The 20,635-nt window shown below is 39.9% G+C and overlaps 1 protein-coding gene across 1 annotated transcript; it reads right to left on the bottom strand.

Moving 5' to 3' along the window:
• Positions 1-11,124: 11,124 nt before the first annotated feature.
• LOC124862498 lies at positions 11,125-17,068 on the bottom strand. Its single transcript, XM_047356453.1, has 4 exons — positions 16,352-17,068; positions 14,362-14,379; positions 13,918-14,081; positions 11,125-12,568 (listed from the first exon to the last, which is right to left on the bottom strand). Exons 1-4 carry the CDS (start codon positions 17,066-17,068, stop codon positions 11,593-11,595), a joined length of 1,875 nt encoding a protein of 624 aa, XP_047212409.1. The 3' UTR covers positions 11,125-11,592.
• Between the last annotated feature and the right edge of the window lie 3,567 nt (positions 17,069-20,635).

Raw genomic sequence — 20,635 nt, 5'->3', positions numbered from 1 at the left:
AATGGTGTTTATGACCTGTTTACGTTGCAGCTGTTTACCCCATCCTTTAGAGCAGCAACGCTCATGTAACTAGGGACCACCCTAAAGATAATAAAAGAGAGGATCGGACAGATGTGTTTTCAGAGCGGTAGGAGATTTGTAACTGAAGCACATCTCTGTCTGTTCTCCTCGCAGCGAGTAAGAAACTAATTCTTTGTCTTTCTCTTCTTTTTGTAATGTTAGTATTTTAGGTTGCTTGAACCTGACAAAAGGTCACCATGATACCATCTGGTATTCATACTGTTAGTAGAAGATGTTGTTTCTGTGTAAACGTTGGAGTCCAATGAAGTCAGATTTAGATTAAATTATAAATCGATTCTAAGTCCTATCTAAGTCGATCTTATAATTAAACACAATAAAATTAAAGTGTGATTAAAACTGAATTTGATGTTTCTTCTGTTTCTTATGATCATCACTTTCTGTTTGTGGTTCAGAAACTCACAGAATCTGGGTCTGTCGGCTCATCTCCAGCAGGAAGCAAGTCTTATTAGGTTCCTCCTAAAACAAACCTTCAAAGATTCAGCTGGGACGTTTTGTTCTGAATCTGCTGCACTCATCTGTCAGCTGGATGAAAAGGTGACTGTTAAAGTGAAGGTGTAGCTAGACTTACCTGCTGTTGAATGAGGAGCTGTGTTTGATCAGGATAGGTAACATCTGAGGCTCCTAGGTCTTATCACTGCTCACCTGGGACCCGCCCACTTTCTCTATTGCAACCATTTAAACAAGAGCAAAGTTAAAGAGAAACTTCTGATTGGTAATCCCGGGGGAATCCCACGACAAGAAGCACATTTCTGACTCTAACGTGGTTGGATTACAGTAAACTTGGTTTACCCACCAACCTTCTGAGAATAAAAATCAGCACAACCCACAGTTGTTACAGAAGCAGCTAAAGTAAAAATGCAGAAAACCAATCATTTTATCTGCAGATGATTATGTTAGCTTTATTTTCTAGACTTCAGACTGAGTTATAATAAAATGAGGATCAATCATCTGTTATCAGAACAGATCTGAGTCTGTTTGCTTCAGAACGTCCTGCAGACTTCAACCAGAACAGCAGCTTATTCCTGTAAATCATCTGATTTACTGAGACGCTCCTCATGTTTAATATGTACAGATGAGAAACTGGAGCAGAAATACTGCTGCTCTGTTAGTCTGATGTGTTTCTGCTTATATGTTTGAAATTAATCTTTGAATTTTATCATATGTACGATCAACCAGTAGAAAAAACATTTTGATAACATCAAGTTTTACAGGAGAAAATATTAATGATAAATAATTATAATTACAATTTATAATTGTCATAATTGCTAAATTAGTCTGGTGCCGTCTATGGTCATCTCCCACCTGGACTACTGCAGCACCATCCTAACTGGTCTCCCAGCCGGTGCTGTGAAACCTCTGCAGATGGTCCAGAACCTGGCAGTTCATCCCATCTTCAACCAGATTCTTTTCATGTGTTGTTCTATGATTGAAGAATGACCTACCGAGTCCTACCAGAACCGGGCACCCCTGTCCATCTCCAAGAGACTATCTTCAGAGAGCATCTCCTAACCTGTACTTCCCTACCCGTTCTACTGCTCTCTATTTCTACACCGTCTCCTCTGACAGAACCTGGTCTTCCTTCTAAGTAGCTTATTGTCAGTTTTCATATTAACTGTATTATTATATCATCATTTTTAAGTGGCTTGGATAAAAACATTTGTCAGATGCAGAAACTTAACTGTAACCTGAGCCTGGAGCGGCGCATGGTGTAGTGGTAGAGCGTAGCACCGTCTGATGCATACACAGAGTCCTTCATGCAGCCGTCTGGAGTTCGATTCCCGGCATCGAGACCTTTGCTGCATCTCTTCCGTCCTCTTCTCTCTGCTCACTTCCTGATTACTGTCACTTAGACCAATGATGTCGCTTAAAAGGGCCCTGATTTGCAGTCCGCTTTCAAAGCCTGAAGAATTTACCACGACACATTTGACCTTCCAGAGAGGGTCAACCTCCCATTTATTTTGAGAGAACCTCCACATCATCTGCTACCTGCTGCTGGTCCTCTCTGACCGGAGATCACAGAGACTCTATCAACACGTCTGTGAAGAAACAAAACTGTAAGTGTCCCCTGAGATACGTTGCCAGATTAGGGGTAGAAATTTGGTCAATGTGCATTATTCAATATTTTGCTTCAAACTGGAAGGCATGTTAATAATTATGGCAGTACCAGATATTATCATACACAGCTGATACTATTACAAGACTCTAACTGTATTTTGCTTTAACAATGTATTTTCAGGCAGGGCATCTTAGCTAGGTCATTTTATGGGAAAAGAAAGGAAAGCACAGAAATGAGAGCGATAGAGTCGATCCCTGCAGGTTCTTCTGACTCTGAGTCAAACAGGGATGAAGATCAGGAAGTAATTATCAGCCAGCATGAGATAGAAGCAGTCAATAAAAGCAGTTCTGATGAGGAGGATGAAGAAATGGATCGCAGTAAACAGTCTAAACAAGCCAAGGGGTTCTGGTGAGAGTCTTATTCATACAAATGTCTGTATGTAGTAGTTGATGTAAGTTGAAAAAATACAAGCTGTATTATTATGATTGTCATGATTTGTGGGTGTTTTTGGATTATTATTATTATTATGATTATTCTTGATAGATTTTGAATCATGCTTTAGTTTTTGTCTTCTTTTTCATGTTTTATCAAGTTAGGACTTTTGGATCTGGTTATGCTTTAGTTTCATATTTTTCTAGTTATATTTCTATTAGTTTGGATCCTTGGATTTCCGTTCTGCTCCAGCCACGTTTTGTCCTGTCAATCAACTTTATTCGGTTCACCTGCACCTAGCTAATCTGTCTTCTTGCTTCACCTGGTTCATGCTCCATAAATACAAACCTGTTCTGTTACTCGTCGCAGAAACATTTTCAGATCATCTCACCTTGTTTTTCGGATCATGCTTTGCCTGTCTTGCCTGCCCGTTTGTTGTTTTGTTCCTGCCTCCTCTTTTCAGTGAGTTTTTGTTTTTTCTAAAGATGAAATCTTTTCACTTACCTTGCTGCCTGCTCGTCTGCATTCTGTTGCACTAATCCTGACAATGATATTTACTGAAAGTAGCATGCCACTAACCAGCTAAATTCAGTCCATACTTACTAATAATAACAACTTAGTTATGTATTTATGACCATTTATGTATATATTTTTGTACGGCTGACATAAGAAGGCTTTTGAGCACCAGTTAACAGCAGCTGCCAGTGAATTCAACACACCTGATGAGCTGTCTTCTCCATTTAGCTACTTTGCCCAGTTTTCTGATGATGATCTGTTCCAACACTTTGCTGAACAGATAAATGTCTACAGCTGTCAGTTGATTGGAGCCGGTGTTAACACCACTGTGGATGAGGTCAAGTCATTTGTTGGCATTAAGCTAATCATGGGAGTGATTGAGATTCATCCACTTTCAAGACAGTCAGACATCACACCAACCCAAGCTTGGCTCTGCAAAGTGACACCAGAGCTGGAGAACATAAGAAGAAAGTGTCTGGAAATGGAAATGAGAACCAGGGCCGGTTCTAGGCATGCATGTACGAGGGGGCAGGCAGAAATGTGACAGGGGCACCTTATGCTCCGGCATATTTATTGTTGTTTATTAGTGTTTTCTTTATGGGACTGGGATAAACTGTGTAGTACTGTGCAATCTGTCAGACTGCACTGGTTTCCTCCCAGTTGGGCTTCTTTTGAACATGTTTGGCTGGAAAAAAATAGCTTTGGGCAGGTTGTTAAAATTTGGGCTGCTTTTCACAACATTTGGAATGTTTTTAGTAATTATTCATATCAAAATAGTCATTGGTGGCAGAAAAGTAAAAACCTGCACATCCCAACATGTGTCTTTTTTCTCACATCAATAGTTCATTTATTTTGAAAAAGAGAATCTGTTGAACTCGACATCATCAATCATTGATGGTCATTGGTTAATCAACTGTCAGTGTGAAATTATACTGATCAATCATAAACACCAAAACGCTGTGTTGGATGGGTGCAAAAACTTGTTATCACTCATGTAAAAACTTTGTGTTGCAAGGCACCTGCACTATGCCTTCCTCCCTGTGTGTGTGAGATTATTGTTATCTCTGTGTGAACCAGCCTCCTTTCTGTCTCACACACACCCTGTCTGAACTGTCTGTTGAACTGTGCATATAAATAAAGAGATAGGGTGTCAAAACTTTGTAGTTTCACTGCAAAGTGGGCTACCCTTGCTGCAAGTAACTATGACTGTATCGTTCTTACCTCTGAGTTGACTAAATAATACCTAACACGCTGTTAATAGTTCATCTAATTTACACGGAGGTGCAGCCTTTACCTTGTTAGGCTTTGACTTGATGTTGAGAGACAGCGTCATGCTGAAGAGGAAAATACAAAAGATATCCAGAAAGCTAAAACCAGACCAGAACATGCACAGACTTTTTTGGAGGCACGTGTTTAAGCTGGAAAAAGGGCATCCATTGCCAAATTTATTTATAAAATTAGAATAAAAAACAGGATACATTTATGCTTTTATAGCTCACTTTTCTTGGAATTATGCTGCAAAATTTGTAAATGAAATAAATCATTGTTCTGCTATGCATCGTAATCAAAAGAGACTCACTGAATCAGGTGAGAAAACAGTTTACATTTGTTTTTAGACAGAGTTGTAGCATTACACTAATAATAAACTAATAAACCATTACCAATATTAATATAACTCACCACACTTTCATTGAGCTCAACTTAAGAGCCTCCTTTCATTTCAAATCACAAACCTACTTTAGGTAATTAATGTTAGCATTGGCTCTATTATAACGCTAATAAAATCAAACAGACAGCTAAGTAACATTTTCTTATTTATTTATCATTTTGTGTTTGCAGCTCTATATCATAGAGCATTATATTCAGCCTTCGGCATATATTAGCCTGTAATATTAACTAGCTAGAAAATTATTCCTCAATTGCTGGAGTAGAAATGCTTGCATGAAAGGAGCTCGTTGAGTTAAAGTGACTTTTAGCGACACAGTTTAGGGTTTAGGGCAGCATGCTGTAATTATAACTACTGCACGTTTGTTTTTTATTAGCAACACTTTATTGTGAGAGTTTGGCTACTAGACATTCAGAAAAATGGTTGTGGTTGTCATTTTATTTTAGATAGATCTGACCCACATACAGAAGAACACTCTGAAGCACAAGTGAATATTGAAAGGTGTTTTATTTACAAAACAGTGCTGGAACGTGAACGGTAGAATCGCCAACTGCATGGAAAGAGGGGAAGGAGAACTGGTGAAAACAAGAACGATAATCTTTGATGAATAAACTAGAAGTAATGAGGTTAACAGTAGAACGGCTTACTAAGTGAGTGAAGTCAGGTCGCCAGGGTTAGAGGGAGTTGGGACCCAAGTGTGCGAATCAGAGGAATCCAGAGGGTTTACTTGAGCTGGAGAGTGGGTTCTGGTTAATTCAGGAATTAATCCAATGTTCAGGTACTTGTGTTGGAGGGTGGACAGGTTACGCTTCTGTCTTGGTTCAGGAGACGGAGGTGAACAGGAAGCTGCCAGCTTAATACTTGGAAACGAAATCCAAACAAAATCCAAACGAAATCCACCAAACGTAGGTTATCTTGATTGTCCAGAAACTTCTGGAAACGAAGCCAAAGTTCAGCGAGGAATGATCACTTGGTTCAGGTTTCTGACTGCGAAGGAACATAAACAATATCAGCTCAGGAGCAAAGAACAAAGGATAGCATAGAGGTGGCTTGAGCTGTTACCACTGAAGGCAAACACTCTGGCATCGAAGAGCTGGCAGCCTCCTGCTTAAATACTCCTCCAATGTAATCAGCAGATCAGTCGCACCTGTCACCCAGCACACCTGAGAAACTCCAGCCCCATCTGGAAACTGAAAACAAAGTGCAACAAAAACAAACACAAAATCCAAAACCCCGACAGTGGTCATGCTTTTTCTTTTCTTCTTCAGACATTACCATTAAAGTAATTAAGTGAAATGAGTAAAATGGTCTAATTTGTCTGTTTGGTTGTATATCTCCCTCTCTGTCTCTTAATTACACCTGACAAACATCAGTCAACAGCTGGATTTCATGTATGTAGGCAATGCGTCATGCAGTCATGCATGGATGCTGATTGGAGGGAAATGCAAGTGTTTTTCAGCAGGTGTGGCGCCAAAATGACCCCCTCTCTAAAGAAACTTCGGGCCAGAAGCCACGTAATGTTTTCAGCAGCACTATAATGTTAAGCATAACATCACGTTGGCGGCCGTGAAAACGGAGCTTTGGTCCGGCGGACGTCCGGTTTGAGTCGACGCGTATGTCTGCAGAGTTAAATAAGCCTGACTATGTTTGGCCCTTAAGTGTAGGAGGAGGAGGCAGAGGCAAGGCGAGGGGTTGTGCTTGTGTGATTGAGAATTGATTTGAGGGGGCCAGACATTTGTTTGAGGGGGCTTTGACCCCTCTTGCCCCTGCGTAAAACCGGGCTCGGTGAGAACAAGTTCTCAACAGATGAAATGATGGTCCCGTACAAGGCAACAAAGGCTGGGTCTTTCAGACAGTAACTCCTGAGCAAACCTCACCACTGGGACTTTAAGTTCTTTGTTCGAGCTGGGGTTTCTGGGATAGTGCATGACTTCCTGACGTACACTGGAATATGCACATTTTGTACAGGCCAGGGTCCAGTCAAAGAACATGGAGTTGGAGCCAATGTTGCCATTCAACTCTGCAACACCATCAAGAACCCATCAGTGTATTGTCTACTTTGACAACTTTTTCACCTCCCTCCCACTCATTGTGCATCTGAAGGAGTCCCTTGGTTTGAGAAGTCTGGGAACCATCCGCAGGAACAGACTTAAAGGATGCACACTTGAGGATGACCGTGTCCTGCTGAGGAAAGGGAGGGGCCGCTATGACTACAGGGTGGATGATGAGGTGGAGGTGGCTGTTGTAGAATGGTCTAACAGCAAAGGTGTCACCTTAGATAGCTCCTGTGCTGCAATCAGCCCTCTCAAGGAACTCAGGCATTTCTGGAGAGAAGACTTGCTGCTCTCTGTCCAAACATTATGTCACAGTACAATGTCCACATGGGGGGAGTAGACCTTGCTGACATGATGGTGGCCTTGTACTGCACCCCTGCACAGTCCCACCGGTGGTGTCTATGCCTCTTTTGGCAAATGGCTGATATAGCCGTCAATAATGGATGGCTGCAAATCACAAAAGTCTCAATGAATTCAGAAGGTTGGAGATGGGCTTATCAACAGTGGAAAGAGGAAGATAAGTTATTCCAAGGGAGGGGAGAAGAATGTGCGCAGCCACATCAGATGCATAAATAGGCCAACGACCCCAAGACCCATGCTTGATGTCCGTTGTGATAGAGTGTATCACTTCCAGCTTTCACAGACAAAGCAAGGTGCAGTCATTGTCCCGAAGGACAGACAGCAATCTTCTGCAGAAATGTGGTGTTCATCTGTGCATTGTCACCAGGAAAAACCCACAGAACTGCTTCCAAGTATTCCATAAAATGAAAAATAGTCTGAGGGACATTGTTCATAGAAAACCTGGACCCATAAAACCTCCTCCCATGTTCAGTTGTGTGTGCATCTTTTGATAAAATTAAATTGCTCTATTGTTTTGTTCTTATGTAATTTTCAGTAACAGTCAAAAATTTTCATCATGAAATGTTGTGTTTTCTTGAGATTCCTTCATTAAGAGATTACAAAGCTGAATTGGTAAAAGACATAAAATAAATAAAATCAAGTTGTCTAAAAGTGCTATGTGTAATTCAATCTGAAAAGACTCACAAAGAGAGGGTTGGCAATTAGAAAAGTTTTAATGATGAGAAATTACATGGTTATTTCTTTGGTGCTCGGACCTGGGAGGAAGACACGAATGCTGAGAATGACATGAGCAAAATGATCATTTGTAAGGCTTAGATTTAAATATGTCTTCCCCCTGATCCGACACCGGTGGTGGATTGGCGGCCAGGAAGCCAGGAGTAGATGTGAAGGAAGATGATGGAGGTGGGGTGGAGGAGGGATGAGCTCAGCTGACAAGCGAAGATGAACACTGCAGGAGGTCCTTTAAAAGCAAGGGGTCAGAAGGTTATTGGATGGAGAATCAGACGGACAGGATGCTGATTGGAAGGCCAGGAGACGCACAGAAGAGTCATGGAAGGTGGAGGCGGTGAAGGTGAGTCTTTCATTCTGAATTTTTGTCAAAACAATGTATAATCTTCATAAAATTGAACTTAATGTGTTTATCATTTTGACTTTTTTATATCTTATTAGGTCTTATATTCTAGGTTCTTCAAAGTAGCCACCTTTTGCTTTAATTACTGCTCCACACACTCTTGGCATTCTGTTGATTCTGTACTGTGTGTATATATAATATATATATATATATATATATATATATATATATATATATATATATATATATATATATATATATATATATATATTTCAGCAGCTGGTCTCTGACCTTTGGTTCTAGTGAAAGGAACTCTTAATGCTGCAGCATACGAAGATATTTAGGACAGCTCCCAACCTGGTGGGTTATATGACTGTGCATCAGTGTGCAAAGTGATGTCCATAAAGATATGGATGAGTGACTTTGTGTAAAAGAACTGGTCTGCACAGTTCCTGATAGAACATCTAGTGGAGGAGTATGAGCCAGGCCTTCCTGTCCAGCATCAGTGTCTGACCTCAGAAATGCGCTTTCTGGAAGAGCTCCACAGGGTTTAGATGTGTTACAATCTAAACCCTGTGGAGAGCCTTCCAGAAAGAGCAAATCTGCCAGTCTAACTGTGATCCAACCTTAAATGAGATATTTAAATGTATAAAACCAACAGTGAATCTAAAGAAATGAGCAGAAAAGCCCAAACTGCTGCTTTGAGACTGACTTTCTTCCTTCTAAATCATTGACCCCAGAAACAACAATTCAAATAAATAAATCCAACCATCTGATGGTATTCATCAGAGTATTTTGGAGCAGAATAAGATGTTCAGTGTTTTCTCAGAACATAGCTGGTATTTTTAAAATGTAGTTTTTGGTGATGACACATTTAACTTTAGGAAACTCACAGAATCACCATCCGTCTTTTCAGCTCCTCTAACTGCATCCGGCTGGTTGCCAAGTCGCTCATGATCGACAGATAATCAGAAACTGAAAGTGAAAATAATGTTTTAGTTCTAAACTGAATGAATCCCAGTGAGATATGAGCTAAAACTGCTGTTCTGTTTGCTGTATGAAATCTGGAGTTAAAGTAACAAACTGAAGCCTAAATATGACTACATTAGTCGGGTATTACAGTGTTTTACAGTGTATGAAGACCTAAATGATCTGACCTGTTCCCAGCCTGATTTAAACAGTTTTTTTGCTGTTCGTGTTTCAACACAACTCAGCATTTATCACGTCAGAAACATGAGACCAGTTAGGAATATCTCTCCTAATGCAGAAATCATGCAGAAAATCCTGATAAATGTGATAAATTACAATAAAACGGAAGGTGTAGCTTGCTTTACCTGTTGCTGGCTGATCAGGTGAGAAACTTGAACCAAAGCAAAATATTTATCAGTGATGAATAACATTTCAGCATGTTGGACACACCTGATGTTTTAAGTGAAAGAGAAACTTCAGAACGGTAAACCCCAAAGACTCCAAGATGAAACCAGCGTTTCTTTCTCTAATGTTCATGAATTACATTAAACTGGATTTACTGACCAACCCTCTGACAATAAAAACCAGCAGCTCTGTGACGTAACTGAAGTAAATCATCTTATCAGCAGGTTATTTTGTTCTCTTTGTATTCTCCTCTGAGGTCACTGCTCCCCCGGACACGCCTGTCTTTTATTTTTATCGCAACTATTTAAACAACAAAAAAATGAAAGAGAAACTTCTGAGTGGTAATCCCTGAGGAATCCCAAAATAAGAAGCATATTTCTGACTCTAATGTGAATGGATTACAGGAAACCAGATTCATTGATAAAAAAAAACCAAGTATTATCATTATAGTAGTAATAAAACTCAACAAACTAACCATTCTTATCAGCAGGTTATTACATTATCTTTGTATTTTATACTTCAGACTGAGCTATGATGGATTGAGGATCAATTAAATTAGTCTAAAATCAGCCTTCATACCGTCAACTGTCATCAGAACCTGTTTGCCTTCCTGCAGACTTCTATCATAACAGCAGATTATTCCTGTAAATCAGCTGATTTATCGTCACCAAGATGCTCCTCACATGTTTAATGTGAGGTCGAGGATTTATTAAGAGGCTTATTTGTCTCAGAGACCTGTTATTCTTGTTGAGACCTTTCGTTATTAAAACACAATGATGACAAACTCTCATTTCAATGAATTTAATGGTGAAAATTAACAAGGAATAAATCAGTGACAGTGAAACTAATAAATGCTGCTGACAGAGAAACTCCATCACTGCATACAATCATGATCATTAACATTTACCTTTCCTTCCCATAGAAAGTACTCCTGGATCAGTGCTTCTTTGTTCTCTTTGTGTCTCTGCTCTGTTCTCTCTAACCTCCAGTCGGTCGTGGCAGATGGCCGCTCACACTGAGCCTGGTTCTGGTTCTGCTGGAGGTTTCTTCCTGTTAAAAGGGAGTTTTTCCTCTCCACTGTCGCTACATGCATGCTCAGTATGAGGGATTGCTGCAAAGTCAACGCCAGTGACTGTCCACTGTCTCTACATGCTCATCCAGGAGGAGTGAATGCTGCAAGTCACTGACTGGATGCAATCTGCTGGGTTTCCTTAGATAGAAAAACTTTTTATCCAATTTGAATAAATAACTGAATCTGACTGAACTGTTTGTTAGGATTAATTGGAATGTATGAACCTGACTGTTGTGAAGAACCTTGAGACGACATGTGTTGTGAATTGGCGCTATATAAATAAACTGAATTGAATTGAAACTGACTGATCATCAAAAACCGGTAAAAGCAAATCAAACCAAGCTGCTCTGACTGGATTGGAGGAATATCACCAGTCATCTGCAGCTCATCCTTCAGAATGGCCACTTTGTTTTCTGCTCATATTGCTATAAGCCAAATGATTCAATTAGTTGGAATCACTTGGAATCCCTTAGATACACAAGATTTTACAATTTAGTTTCAAATGATGTCCTGAATCCAATTTCTGGGTCTGTACTTTGATTGGATTCAAGTGAAATGTTTTTTGATTACATGTAAATATGAGTGTTTCAATGGATTGATGCAAGTTTTACTCATTATGACTAAATAAATGAATTTAATCAAGTTATAATTTAGTTAAAAAATAATTGAAACAGAGATTTCCGTTATTATTAAAGACCACTAGGTGGCAGTGCAGTAAAAGTCTCCATCGAGCTGTACAGGACATAAATGGAATAACATGAATCTGCTGAATGTTTTATAATAAACATAAAATCAGCTGAGATGGACCTGAAGTTAGAGTCCAACACATCTGGTCCACCTGATGAAGATGAAACCAGTGATGTTCTGATCTTTCATTCCTTCACAAACCTCCTTCTGTCACTCAGACGTTTAACCAAACAAAGCTTTGAAAGCTTTGGACAGCCTCTCATGTGCTCCCTCTTGGGTTTCTTCACTGCTTTCAGTTCTCCAGACGAATCTTTTCACTGAAGAAATGATGTCTGAGAAGGTGGAGACCAACATCTTCTCTGTTGAGGTCATTCCTGTGTAGTCGATGGTGCAAGCATACTCCTGCTTCAGAGCTTCCTCATCAAGCTTAATTTTTCTAGATAGTTTCCCCAGACAGATGGTGAGGTGGAGCGTGGCCTGAAACCGGGAGAACATGAGCACCAGCGACAGAGCCAAGGTGACCACAGGGAGAGGGATATTTTCTTTTGGATCAATCGATGGGAGGATGAGTGGGATGATGATACGATTTTTTCCAGGTTCACCATGTTTGTCTTCTAGGAACTCAATTTTCTTCCAGGCACCATCTTCAGGTATTTTTAGAGGAGACACAATGATGTTGGGAACCTTCTGATTTCCAGCTTTCTTCATGGAGTTCCACATATTGGGCAGATTCTCAGGTCGATGATTTTCATCTGGAATCTTGCAGCCACGTCCAGATGAGCAGTAAAAGGTTCTGTGGACAGGTTGAAGCTTCCCTGTAGCGACACCGTATGCTGCATTAGCTTCCAGATAACAGTTCCAGGGAGAGTACAGAACCACGTCAGAGATGGTGGGCAGAGGCAGCAGACAGCTGGCTGACATCATGGAGGCTTTGATGGCTCCATGAGCCACAAAGGTGATGTCAACATCGTTGCTGTGGTTGTTCTTCTCTTCCTCGTCAATCCTTTCCTTCAGGAACTGAAACATGTCCACCAGCTTGGAGAAGATCTCAGACTCTGTGTTCTCTGTGAGCCACAGTCTAATAGCTTCATCTTTGCAGCTTTCCTTTGCAAACTTTAACAAAGTTTTCCTGTCGTCATTGCTCCTGGTTTTGTTTTCAATGCAGCGTTTAACTTTGGCTAACCTCCGGAAGATCTCTCTGCAACAGAAAACATCAATGAAAGGTTTATGGAAATAAAAGTTTCACACTGTAAGGCAGGACGGGTTGATTGTAGAGAAAATTAATTTGTTCAAGTATAATCAACTTAAATATATAATAGTCAGAACTGAACCTCCCAAGTTAACCACACTTAAATTATTTAAGTAATCAACAATAGTAACAAACTGTTGATTCTACTTAAAAGTAAAATATTTAAAATCTAGTATTTTAATTTTAATATACTTAAAATACAGTAAAAATATATGAAAAATGTAGTACACATTATATATTTTATTGAAACTCACAGCAAAAACCAAATATTTCTTAACAATGATGCTCTAACATCAAAACAATTTTATTTTCATGAGACAACAATCCATCCATCTTCTATTCCCATTCTTCCATACAGGGTTACAGGGGAGCGGTCATCGGGCGAGAGGCGGGTACAGGTCGCCAGTTGATCACAGGGCAACACAGAGACACACAACAACGCACATAACCATCTACACGTAACGACAACTTAGAGAGACTATCAGTCATGTTTTGGACTGTGGGAGGAAGCTGGAGTACCCGGGGAGATCCCACATATGTATGGGGAGAACATGCAGAAAGACCCCAGGCCAGGATTCAGTTCTACCAACTGAGCCACTGTGCAGCCTACATCTCCCATCATTCATACAGGCTGTTGGCAAAAAAACTGAAGGTGCGTATTACTGCAACCACTTGGCATGGAGTACGGTTCATCATGGATTAATATCTAAATTGTATTTTAATACATACTGTATAATCAAACTCTTTTAAATGGTTTCATTTTTTTAATCGTATAATATGTATATGTTTGCTCTCGCAGTTCCTTTGCAATGTGTCTATGAAACTAAACTTTTCTCCTCAAGTTTTCTCCTCATAAATCTTCTTTCTTGCTCATATTTCTGACATTTTAATATAACAGGTTGTATTATTTCATCCTCGCCAGACTTGTCACATTTTTTGTAATGTAAAAAGAGTCCAAACTTGGTAAAACAGTGGAATGCAAGCAGTTGAAAATATATTGTCCAGGAAGCATAAGCCTAACTTGTATTCAGGTTGTAGCTGACCCAATGACTGTCCATTAGCTCTTCATATACTCAAGCTGTTTAAGTACTGCAACAAAACTATTTTTATGACGTAGTATTTAGTCAAAGTGTTTGCATAGAAAGAAGGTTTGGGTTAACAGTGTGGAACAGATCCACCAAAAACAAGGACTTCTGTGTTTGTTTCCATTAAAGTTACTTCATCTCAGATTATGGTGATTAAACAATGAAACTTTATAAATTCTTTTATTTCCAGTTTGTTTGGTTGTTCAGACTTACTGAATGTCTTTAAGATCCTTCTCCATCTGGTCAGAAGCTATCCGTATGTCCACAGCGTTCTTCTTCAGACTCTCACTGGCTTCAGTCCTACAGTTGTTTATGTCGATACAGTTGACCACCAGCTCAGGAACTGAAAATGCCAGCCCAATGACTCCTGCTCCAACCTTTCAAGGACAAAAACAAGAAAAAATTTCCTCTCCTGCCATGCATAAAAAACCTTAGTTAGTTGGGTGTCAACTTGAGGCAGTGGAAGAACTGGCCAGGGAGTTTTATTAGGGAGTCAATTTACTAATAAAGGAAAATATTCTTTTTCTCTAACCTTTGTGCAATATTTTCAGATGCAGTTAAAAGTAGCACCTCTGCATTGTTTTTCTGTAGCTTTGATTTTCCTCAACGTCCTTTACTTGCATTTAGAGAAGAGCAAGTTAACAGTAGTTGTCATACCTGCTTGTATTTTGCGTTCTTGAGTTTGTGTTTTTGTCATATTACCTGGTCTAGTCCTCTGTTTTTCTGTCTCCCTGCACCCCAACCCCACACCTGTTCTGTGTTTTCCCCTGATTGTCTTGTCACGTTTGTCATTGGTTCCCCCTGCTGTTCAGTTTTGTATTTAAGCCCGTTTGTGTCCTTTGTTTCCTCCTGGTTCCTTGTGTTTTCTTGTGAGTGTTTTCTACGCTGTCTGTTTGTACCATGAGCATTAAAGACTCGTCTAACCTGCAAACCTCGAGCTTTTGGAGTCCTTATCTGCATATTGGTCCAACAAAAACCCTCATTATGACAGTAATATCTTCCTCTTTAATGACCTTTGGTATTCAAGGCATTCATGTGTTCTCATATTTTGGCTTTAAATGTGATTGAGGTGCAGCTGAACTGTTGTAATTCTTACCCTAAACAGATAAACTCTGCCAGTACTCAACACCCAATAGCAAATATCAAACCCACAACTTTCGGATTGCAAGACGACTACTCTTCCCACTGAGCCATAGTTGCCTAAATCATGTGTTTCTTTGTCTTTTACTCTATTTGCGCATCTTTTAAAGCTAGTTATACTGTATGGTCGGGTTAAGGTGATTGACAGACCTGCTGGTGACCAATCAGGTTCCAGAAGTGGTCAATGCCACCCTGGCCACCCCTCTAGCTCCGTCCCTGGCATCAGGAAGTGAAACAGAGATGAAGAACATCAAGCTCTGTCACATCTTTGAAATATGTGTGTAACCTTTGATGTTCTCCTGTTTTGATTAGTGCATAAATACTGGGATCAATGATGGGAAATTCTTACTGGGTGTCACTCCCAATATTAACCAGGTTAAATCAATTCCCACAATGCAGATGAAGAGGCTCGCATCAAGGAGCAATCTGCAGTTGTTTTGATGTATTAGGAGCTTTATGGTGCTTTACCATCACAGAATGAATGTTTCTGTTAACAGGAAGCAGCTTTCATTCACAATTCCAAATACATTTGATAAACATAAACTAAGTAACCAGCACAGTGGCGAGGTGGTTCAGGCCTACAGGCTGGGTGTGCATCAGAGACTTCACAGCATCATTACAAGTTGGGGGGTCAAAAAAGCGCCTTCCTGGTTTTTGCTGGTTAGACTTCGGTCTCAGAACGCCCTGCTAAGCCCCTTTATTGTCTCTGTGTTTTACAATAAAGAGATGCATACAGTCTGAAATGCTTCAGCCTTTTCCAAAAACACTTTGACTTTCATTTAAAATAACAGTGAATATCAGTGGTGTGTCATGATTTGTTGGGTTTGGAGTTTTGCTTATTAAATCTTTTCTAATCACCACGAAATCTGGTTCTGCCTGTCTGCTCTTGGGTCCACTCCGTAATCTATATCCCGACTTGGTATCAAAACTTTTCACACTGTGGGCCCCAGTTAAAAGTGCCTTTTTTTTCATTAAAAATGTAAAACAATTTTATTGTGAATTCCTACTTTTGACCTGCTCAGCAAAAAATCAAACATGCAATATTTTAATGAAAAAAAGTTGAAAAGAAATTATTGTAGGTCCAAAAAGGGTCTTAGACATTTAAGCTAACCCTACCCTACCCTAAAAAAATCTACTTTCAGTTGCACAGAATATTTTCGATTTAAGAAGATACAAATGTGTCAGTACAAAACTCATTCTGAAAAATTAGAAAAAAGCATTTTTCTAATTTCCATCTGCATATTTAAACTGAGATGTGTTCAAAGAGGAGTCTGGTACTGCCTCTTGCACACTTAGTTTCATGTTGATTGGGATGCACAAAGGAAATGTGATTGGATTGATGCAAGGTTTCAGACATCTTGATTTCATTGTGCATGCAGTGGTTTTTTTATTTTACTCACACCCCATGTTCAGTAACAAATCTTTAGCTGAACTTTTATTGGTCTATAACATCCAGCCTTTCTTTGCATGAGATTGGATGTGATGCTGTCGTGTCTGAACTACTCACCCGTCCAACTGCTTTGCCCGCTGCTTTTGCTCCCATGGATGCTGCCAGTTCTGGAAGTCCATTTGACACCAAACTTTTCCCAGACTTTCTAGCTGCAATCATCACAAATTTAGAAACCAGGGAAATCCCAAGAACACCAAAATCATCAGCCTTATCAGTGATCACGGTTTTAGACAAGCCAGATAACATCATGTGCAGACTGATCCCAGCATTTAGTATCAGCCCCTCTCGTTTGGCCATGGCCCCCAGGATCCTTTGTACAACATAATCTTCTGGAGAAAGTTTCCCAAAGGACAGAGCCTCTTTTTCCCTCCTCTCTCCTTCCTCTTTCAATGTTTCCATCAGTTTCTTGATCCCCTTTTCAAGATTCTCAATCTTTTCAGCGATCTCTTTAGCTTCTTTCATTTTTAGGCTTGATACAGTAATGTCTGTAACATCTGAAGCCACATTAGTGGTCAGACCGAGCCCAGAAGCCACGGCTCCTGCAGTGAAGAGAAACGGGATGGCAGCTCCTCCGGTCAGGAGGGCTGATATACCAGAAACTGTCATGGCTGCTGCTCCTCCTACAGACACTGAGCTGCCTACTACTTTGCTGATGTTGCAGACTTTCTTGGTTTTCTCCAGCTCTGTGGCCAGTTGGTCAAACTTCTCTGCACCTTCCTTCTGTAGCTTCACCCACTCATGGATTTTATCTATGAGCATGTCAGCAACATCCATGGTTAGATCAGAGTGAGAAGACCCCTCTGCAAAGAGCACAGATTCAGGTTTAGTTACAAGTTATACTAAAACACCATCTGATCATTGCACTCTCACCTTCTTTAGAAATAAACTTAGCATCAGTAAAACTCCTCAAGGAGTTGTGCTGCTGAGGTTCCTGGACGTTCTGTCAGATCTCCTGTAGTTCAGAATAAATCTAAAATACTGAGAAAAAATCTAGAGGAAATTGAACAATCTTATAACAGATAAACACTAAATTAGTCTTAATAATGTCAAATAAGTGTCTCACCTGTTCTGATGAGTTGTGTAAAGACTCAGAGTTCAGCTTCAGTTTTTATACAGATTAATTTACTGCTTGTATCTCTGTTCTGATTCGCCAATTTTAAGATGTAGTCAAACCAAAAGTAAAAGTATTTTTCTGCATATTATCTTGATGACCCTGAACTGTGAAACACTCGGTGATGATTAACGATTCAGCTCACCTGCTGCTGTTTCATGTCAGACCGGATCAGAACCAGAACCACTACCTGGATTCAATCATCAACATGCAGAAAACTGAAAACAAGGAATAAAGATCTTGACACAGATTTGTCTTTTCTGTTTTCAGCTGCACCAGATTTCATTTTGATCTGACTCTTCAGGACCTCAGAGAACTTGGAGAACTAAGGGACGATGGAAAGATGTTGGTTAATTATTGGAAGAAAGACTAATAAAAAAATCTTTATCCTCACTTCCACCCATGAATCCTAAGCAGATTCTGGACAATATTTGTTGAGTTACAGCAAAAACAAGTTGCCCTCCTCTCAGCTCCTAAGCTGGTACCACACAGGGTTCTGACCGGATGTATTACTCCCCCAGTCACATTCCTTTGGAATTCCTTTTAATTGGTTAAAATGGAAATTTGAGGCACAAAGGAAGAGCTCAAAGAAAGCAGGAATAAAACTCTTCATTTTATCAGCTGTTATAAAGCAGATCTAGATTCCTGTGAAGCAGCTGATTTATTATCAGGCTGGTGACCCAGTAACTGGACTGGTTACATGTACGATAACAAACCCTCTTATCTGTTCAGATTGTAAATAACATCCTGTTTTATAATTTACTTTGATTGTTCCACTGCATAGATCCCCTTAGCTTTTTAAAACTTTCTCATGAATCAGTTTTGAAATAAAAAGGAGGAACTGAGATATTATTATGACTTATGTCCCACTTTGACCCATCGGCACAGACAGGATTTACAAAAGAACCTGAAAATGTGTTTCTCTGTGTTTGAAGTTGGTAACCTGATGAACGGATTATGGCTGCTCTTCTCGGTCACTCCATCTCCTGCTCTATTTTACCTCTGGTTGTGAACAAGACCCAAAGATACCTAAAGTTCTCCACTTGAGGCAGTAACTCATTCCCTTCCCAAAAGTAGCTTTCTGCTTTTCTCTGCTTAAGGACAATTAACTCGGATCTCATCTTCATCTTGTTGTTGGAGCCCATTTCATGAAACAATTCAAAGCAGGATTAGGGCACATTTTCTGTTTTGTGAAAGAACCAATGTATTGAGGGGGGTTGAAGACAAGGGGGGTTTAGTAGCTAGACAGCGGAGCTGGCTGAGCTGTTCGCATTGTTTCTTTGCACATCCAAACAAAAAATGAGACGGCAACTCCGTGCAAGAACAGGGAATGTACAATGTTTTCATTTGCATATGTTAGCATCTGAGAGTGGGACGGAAACAAATAGTTATACAATGCATTTTTTGTTTTTTTCCCATCATAAATAATGTTTATGTGTTTATGTTTATGCATTCTTCGTCTTCGCTGCCATACTTGTTGCTTCTATTGTCTGCAGCTTCGACCCACCCACAGGTAACGTTACGGTTCACGCAGAACAACCAAGTATTCTGCTTGGCCCAAGATGAACCATAGTTTGTGCCTTGGAATCTCTTTTCTTTGGTGAAAACCCATGTCCCCGGTTCGAAATCACGTTTGGTAACCAGAACAGGTTCTGATCCGTGTTGGTGGAGAAGAGGTGAATGTGAGGTAGTCGCAACCCTGAATCGGGCGACTTGTATTGTGGTAAGCTGGCTTTGCAGGTTTATGTTGTAAATCTTTTGTGAAAGATGTTTGTGGGTACATCATCTGGCAGCCAAACGGAATTGTTCCTAACCTACAGAGGTTTGCATAGATGCATCAACCAAGAGAGTCCAGACGTAACCATTTGCCATTGTGGGGTTGTGTCAAGTACTTTAGTGGCCTCAGCAATGACCTAAATTATATAATCCCCGTCAGATAATCCTACTCACGATGCTCATGAGAACTACACAGTGGACCGTATACAGACTAGCTGTCATCAGTAGAGATCTTTATTGTTCTCAGACTTCTTATCTGATTTAGTGTTACATACAGTGTTACATACTGTCATTATTGTAGGGGATTTTAACATTCATGTTGACACTGAAAGTGAATATAGCCTTAATGCTGTCTTAGACACAACTGGGTTTGTTCAAAACATCCACAGACCTCCCCACTTTTGCCTTCATACTTAATTGCCTTTCTGTCCTTTTCAATTTTTAAACATGTATATATTTCCCCCTATAATATATCCCTGCTGTATTTTTTTAACCCAACGGATTTCTCTTAGCCCACTTATTTACGTCTTTCTTCTTTACAGTCCTCGTTGTATTGTCTTTTCCGTCTCAACATGCTGCTGGAAATGTAAAAACAAACGGGGCAGGTCTTTGGACCAGAGTCTTTAAAAAAGAAACTGCTTAGTTAATCAATTAATATGGATGGCATTAAATTGACCTCCGGTAATAAAGTAAAAAACCTTGGTGTTAACTTTGACTAGGACATGTCATTTAAATCCCATATTAAACAGGTTTCTAGGATTTCCTTCTTTCATCTCCAGAACATTGCCAAAATTAGAAATATCCTGTCCAGGAGTGACGCTGAAAAACTAGTCCATGCATTTGTTACTTCAAGGCTGGACTATTGTAATTCTTTACTATCAGGATGTCCACAAAAAATGCAGTTAAAAGCCTTCAGCTGATTCAAAATGCTGCAGCAAGAGTTCTGATAAAAATTAAAAAGAGAGATCATATTTCTCCTATTTTAGCTTCCCTTCATTGGCTCCCTGTTAAATCCAGAATAGAATTTAAAATTCTCCTCCTCACATATAAAGCCTTTAATAGTGTGACAGGGATACGAGGCTCAGCTAATTTGCTGTCTTTTAGCTAAGGTGTCTCATGCTAACGCCAATGAAAATCATACATTGACGGTATTACTTGAGCACAGATTCTGATATTTTTTGATGTAAAATATTAGCTAATATCCCTTTAAGATTATTTACAGTGGTATTTTTTATAGTGAGAAATATAATTCAAGTAGCCTACTAAAATGATAATATAGTCAGAGCACTCAGAGGTTCCAGAAACCTGGATTGTTGGAGTCCAAACTGTTTAGGTTTGGCAGCAGTGCTGCTGTGGACTAGGAGCAACCTAAGGCTTAAAGATGGGGATCAAACAAACGGGCTGAGGGATCAGAAAGCGGTCCATCACATCAGACCTCTGCAGGTTACTGAAAC

This window comes from Girardinichthys multiradiatus, chromosome X (assembly GCF_021462225.1).
Source record: "Girardinichthys multiradiatus isolate DD_20200921_A chromosome X, DD_fGirMul_XY1, whole genome shotgun sequence".
Classification (NCBI taxonomy): Eukaryota; Metazoa; Chordata; class Actinopteri; order Cyprinodontiformes; family Goodeidae; genus Girardinichthys; species Girardinichthys multiradiatus.
The sequence above is the reverse complement of the archived record's forward strand: the minus strand, read 5'-3'. Positions and strand labels throughout refer to the sequence as shown.

Coding starts and splice junctions, on each gene's coding strand:
- LOC124862498 (XM_047356453.1), bottom strand. CDS start 17,068: ATGGATGTTGCTGACATGCTCATAGATAAAATCCATGAGTGGGTGAAG. Junction 12,569..13,917: donor AAGGATCTTAAAGACATTCA/GTAAGTCTGAAC, acceptor TTTCTGTTGCAG/AGAGATCTTCCGGAGGTTAG.